General features: G+C 34.5%; 1 protein-coding gene across 1 annotated transcript; it reads left to right on the top strand.

The window, feature by feature from the left end:
- Positions 1-1209: 1209 nt before the first annotated feature.
- LOC110023762 (myb-related protein 340-like) lies at positions 1210-2324 on the top strand. The gene is made up of 3 exons (XM_020723329.1): positions 1210-1389; positions 1526-1655; positions 1761-2324. The coding sequence occupies exons 1-3, from the start codon at positions 1251-1253 to the stop codon at positions 2191-2193; spliced, it is 702 nt and encodes a 233-aa protein (XP_020578988.1). The 5' UTR covers positions 1210-1250; the 3' UTR covers positions 2194-2324.
- The last annotated feature ends 3500 nt before the right edge of the window (positions 2325-5824 follow it).

Raw genomic sequence — 5824 nt, 5'->3', positions numbered from 1 at the left:
AATTATGCATGTGCTAGCCCTTTCACTTGAAACCATATTGACATGATCTCTAACATATTTTGTTATCAACCTTCTCAAGAGAACTTTACATGGCCAATTTTCTTGCAAGTCATGTAAATGTATGCTTGATGACTTCCTAATAAACTACAAATCCCAATAATAAATGTCACATATTAATGTAAATAGTTATAACTAAAGTTCCAAAGTACACTACTTTACATTATAATAAAGAAAATTTAAGAAATTTGATTAAGTAAGAGTTGGAGTTTTGTTATGCTTCATCAGTGACTCCCACTATCAGCCTTCTTGCATGACTCATGTGCAGATTCATCTCTTGACATTTTAAATAAACTACTAACCCACTACTGAAGTCTTCATATTACAATAAGAGGCCATCACTAAAGTACCAATTAACACTTAAATAATAAAATACAAAAATACTATATATATATATATATATATATTACTTTTAAAATATATATATATATATATTCATATTCGACATTTATTTTAATTAGATTTGAATAAAAAAATTTCGATTCAATCTTTTCTTCCATAGAATTACTAATTAAACTAAGCGCATTTCTTGCATATAGCACTAGCATGTGTATACCAGTCGAGTCGAGCTCGAGTCATGCCAAGTTGATGCTCCACTTGTCTGTTAGATTGCGAGCTCGAGCTTGTGCTTGACTCGTGGTGGTAGCAACCAGCTAGCGAGCTCAAACTAAACTATAATTTTTGTGGGAGCTCGCTAGAGAGAAAGTATTGGTGGCCGAAGGAGCACGAGGAGGATGCTGAGGCTAATCAAGCCGTCTCGGGAGCTCGTTGATATATAATTGTTTAGGAAAAAAATTTAAAAAAAGTTTAAATATCTTAACTTAGAGAATGTGGCATAGGTTCCAGATAACTATTTTGAAATTTATCATCAAACTGTAAGTTTCAGTCAAATTTACATTTATATATTAAAGCACACAAATAATAATAATAATAATAATAATAATCATAATAACTGCCATGTCACATGAGCCATGAGGAATAAACTTAATTATTAATGGCAGCACTGGAACTTCCATCCAGTCTTACATCAAAGTAGCTAGTGGGAATTATACACACTTTGACAGTGACCTTCATGTGAACATCTCCAAAAATGGTATAAAGTTCAGCCATTGCTCCCCATTCTCCTTGTCTCAGCTGATTCAGTGTAACAGAATCCTCTCTCTCTCTCTCTCTTTTTCTCTCTAGCTTCCTTCATGGAGGGCCATTATGGCTGGGGAACCTCTGAAGATGGATGGAGAAAGGGACCGTGGACTCCTCAAGAAGACAACCTCCTTACTGAGCATGTAAAGCTGCATGGTGAAGGAAGATGGAACTGTGTCTCCAGGCTAACAGGTTTAATACACATATAAATATATATAGTTATGATGATCATACATCACTAACTATATATGTAACATATACTTTTTCACATTATTATTTCTACCAAAATCCTAAAGTTGTCATCTTCAACAAATTTCAATGTTGTTAGGGCTGATGAGAAGTGGAAAGAGCTGCAGGCTTAGGTGGGTTAACTACTTGAGGCCTGACCTCAAGAGAGGCAAGATTACACCTCATGAAGTGACCATCATTCTTGAGCTCCATGCCAAGTGGGGAAATAGGTGAGTCCTAATATTAAACCATTTCTATACAATAATTCATTTGCCTCCCCCCTTTTTTTTTTTTTTGTTAGCTTCATTTTTACTAAAATTCATTTGTCAAACTAGATGGTCGACGATTGCTCGAAGCCTGCCAGGAAGGACTGATAACGAGATCAAGAATTATTGGAGGACTCACTTCAAAAAAGGAAGGTCAACGAAGAATATCGAGAAGGCTCGAGCCAAGTTCTTGAAACAACAACATGAGCAAAAACAGCTACAACAGCAGCTGCTGCAGCAGCAACAACAACAACAACTACGATTAGAAGTACCTCAGTTTGAAGAGAGAGCCGTAGCACAGGAGATGCAGGAGATGGCATATATGTGCAACATGCCATATGTGTTCCATGGCGAAGAAATTGTTGATAAGATGACGGTGAGTCGTTGTGATGATAGATCGAGTGATGATGAGGCTTATTTTGACATGTGGGAGAATCAACAATGGAGTTTGGATGACTTGGGTTTGGATATGGGTGATCAAATGCTTCCATTTTACTATTAGAGCTGGTTGTAATTTGTGTTGAGAGAACTCATGTGTCTGTTAAAAAATAATATTATTGAGTTTTTCTATTAGTTGCAACTGAGGGATTAAGTTAAATTATATATATATAACTTTTGTAAGAGTGAATGTAATTAAGGATAAGTAAATCGAGTACTTCAATATGAGGAAGAACTTGACTTTAAATTGAGCTTTTAATAAAGGATTGTTCATGTTACTATGTACATTTAACAAGGTGTTTTGATGGAACAAATAGATTGAATTGTAGCAAAGTTATTAGTAAATAATAAATGAATGAATATATTAAATTTTCATGTCATATAGATAATAAATAGCTTATTAAGAGGATTATGAAGAGAGAAGCAAGTTATTCTATCACCTTATGATTTATGATATTTTGTGTTAAGTATAGTTGGTTGAAAACAAAATAAAGAACAATTGATCAAGTAATCAAGATTAACTTGAGGCTGAATATGACAAGAACAAGCTCAGCAAGTGCAAGTCATTGTTGCATTCAGGCCCTTAATTAAGTTGCCCTATCGTTTCATATAACAAGTATTGGAAGTGAAGCAAAGTGGGGGAGATTTGGTGCAAAGGAGCATGCAGGAAACTGGCGCCTAGGCGTCAATCTCAGTGCTTTGAGCAAAGACGCCACCCACTTGATGCTAAGGCGCCCATACTAAACTTGACATACATAGAATCTGGCACCTAGGTGCAAGCAACTGCCTAAGATAGTTTTGAGCAGTTCGATCACCTGTCGTGGGGAGTTATTCAGACGGCTAAGCGGGCTTTGTATGAGAAGTTTTAAAGTCTATATATGTGTATGTAGAAAAAAAGAGAGGCTTTCTGATGGATTAAAGGATAGTGTGTTTATTTAGTGTACTGGAGAGGAATTAAGTTGTAAGGAGAGGAGAGACTTCAGGAGAGCAGCAAGGAATCAGAGGATTTTTGGTGGAGCATATTCAGAGAGAGTTACCTCTTTCATGGAGGTATGATCAACCATTACTATTTACTTAAGAGTGGCAAAATTATTAAGTATATATGACCAAGATGATGACCTAAATACTTCCAATTTAGGTAACCATGCAATTGGCAAAATTGGCAAAAAAGTTTTTCTTTTTTTTAATTTTTATTTTTGGCCTTAGAAATTTAATTATCGCCTTAGAATAATGAAATCCATTTTATAATAATTAATATTCGAATATATTCTACTTCAGAATAAGTGGATTGGAATCCGACAAAATGTCATTAGCTTAATCATGATTAAGCCGAGTGGATTAGATTAATTAATCTTAGTGCATCGAAAAAGTTAGATGGATATTAGCTACTAATGGGGTTTAAACTTAAATAATGATAATTAAAAAAAAAGAGTGCTTTAAAAAGCGTGTGGTGTGGGGCCCAACTGGTCAAAGAGTCAGAGTTATTAGTCTGGTCTAAATAATTTCATTTACGCGGGATATTGCGTTACAAAACCGTGTTATTTGACCACATGAAATTCAATAATTGTGCTGCTAATTTCTTTTTAAGTTGATTGGTAAATATAATGTGTTTAGTTATATGATTCTCCTTATAACATATACACCCCGAATTAATTATGTATTTAACACTTAAAAGATGGATGTTTACATTTATAACCTTTTGGGTGGTAGTGACATGTTTTGTGTGATATTAAAGATTAAAGTGTTAGGAATGTATGTATGAAAATTTAGACATTGGGTATGTAATCTACATATGAATTGTTGACTCTAGATCTCATATTTATAGACATAAGAGATATAATATGTGAAATTACAATTATGTCCTTACTTGAATAGGGGTTGTACATCTTATTCTGGCTATTTCACTCTGTGGGCCCATGATCATGCTGCTCTCTGACACAGTAGGATTAGGGGGGTAAATGAGTCAAGTCGAGCTCGAGTCGCCCTTGTCTTGAGTTTGAGGTTAATTAATTTTATCGAGTTCAAGCTCGAGCTTGAGCTTAAGTTTACGGATTTGAGCCGACTTGTTTATTATAAAAGAGATAAAATAATATTAATTTAAAATAATGTTAAGATAAAGTGATAAATAGAATGAGCAATTATGAGAGAAAAAATAATTAATCACTTAATATAAAATATATACAATTATTTTTTTTAAAACGTCTTTAATATTTTAAAAATAAAAGCTTCAAATTTAATATATTTTGAGTATATTTTACCTTAATTGTTTTTTAAACGAGCCGACTCATGAGCTAACGAGTTGAGTCGGGGCTAGCTTGAACTTGGCTTGTAGCTCATTGAGCTCGGCTCAGCTCACGAGCCATCAAGCCAAGCTCACAAGTCGGCTTGACTCATTTACACCCCTATATTGGACTCAAACAAGCTTTGTTGGTGGGCTAGATCTGACATTGTTGTCGGCCTAATGGATTTTGGGGTTGTGGTTTGCTCGATAGCGGTGGTCGATAAGACTAATCTGATTGACATAATTCTACTGATTGGTAGGGTTGTTAACGATATGATTTCGAGCAAAAATTCGAATAAATTTTTGAGCGATTAATGATCTTCGAGCTAAATTCGCTAAATTCACAGACATATGTTGTCAACGATCCGATTTCAAGCCCGAGTATGGCCGGCTCGAAACAAATTCAATCCAAAATTTTAGCTCGTAGCTTGGCTTGTTTATTTTGATCCGATCTCGATCTGAGCCAAAATTCGAATCAATCTTCGAGCGATTAACGATCTTCGAGCTAAATTCACAGACCTACCAATCAGTAGGTAAGGTCCGGTCGCCAACCCTCGATCTCCATGAAGGAGATGATGTCAATATGGTGAAGCTAGGTCATCAGATAGAGGGTAAATCACCGTAATCCAATGAGTAGTCTTCTCTTAGACTAGAGGATCATAGTGCGATGATTGTGACTTAATTGTATTCTCTTGATGGTATTAGGAGAGATGGCTGAGTGATCTCATTATGATAGGATCCTTCTCTGGATTGACTTCATGGTGTTAGTAGATCAGTTGCTCAGGGTAATAACATCTTGATCGTCCTCGTGACTTAGGCGATAGAGGGTAAATCACCGTAATCCAATGAGTAGTCTTCTCTTAGACAAGAGGATCATAGTGGGATGGTTGTGACTTATTGCATTCTCTTGATGGTATTAGGAGAGATGGCTGATTGATCTCATTATGATAGGATGACTCTTTGCTTGTTGCCTTAATCAGTTGCTCAGGGTAATGACATCTCGACCGCCCTCGTGACTTAGGCAATCTCGTGTATGCTACATCTGATCGGATTTCTGTTCCACCAACCAAGTTTTTGTTAGGTTCTCCATGTAGATACATAAATGCCCTTTTTTATAAAAAAAAATGTAAATATAATATATTAGTTATAATTAAATTGAATAAAAATTTAAAATTAAGGGAATTATAGCTAAAAGCTCATGCTTTTTTTGGACATTTGCAAACGCATCACTTAATTCAGATTTATTTTTATATTTAACACTTCAATTTTATTTTTTACAATTTTACCACCCAAAAAGTTCACATCACTATAAAAAATATGACTATTTTAACTCTTAAAAATTAAAATATACTTTTTACAATAATATTATATATATATATATATATATATAAATATGATCTTTTATATCTAAAAA

The sequence above is a fragment of the Phalaenopsis equestris genome, unplaced genomic scaffold (assembly GCF_001263595.1).
Source record: "Phalaenopsis equestris unplaced genomic scaffold, ASM126359v1 Scaffold000229, whole genome shotgun sequence".
In the NCBI taxonomy this organism is placed as follows: Eukaryota; Viridiplantae; Streptophyta; class Magnoliopsida; order Asparagales; family Orchidaceae; genus Phalaenopsis; species Phalaenopsis equestris.
Note: the sequence above shows the minus strand (reverse complement) of the source record. Positions and strands in the feature narration are given on the sequence as shown.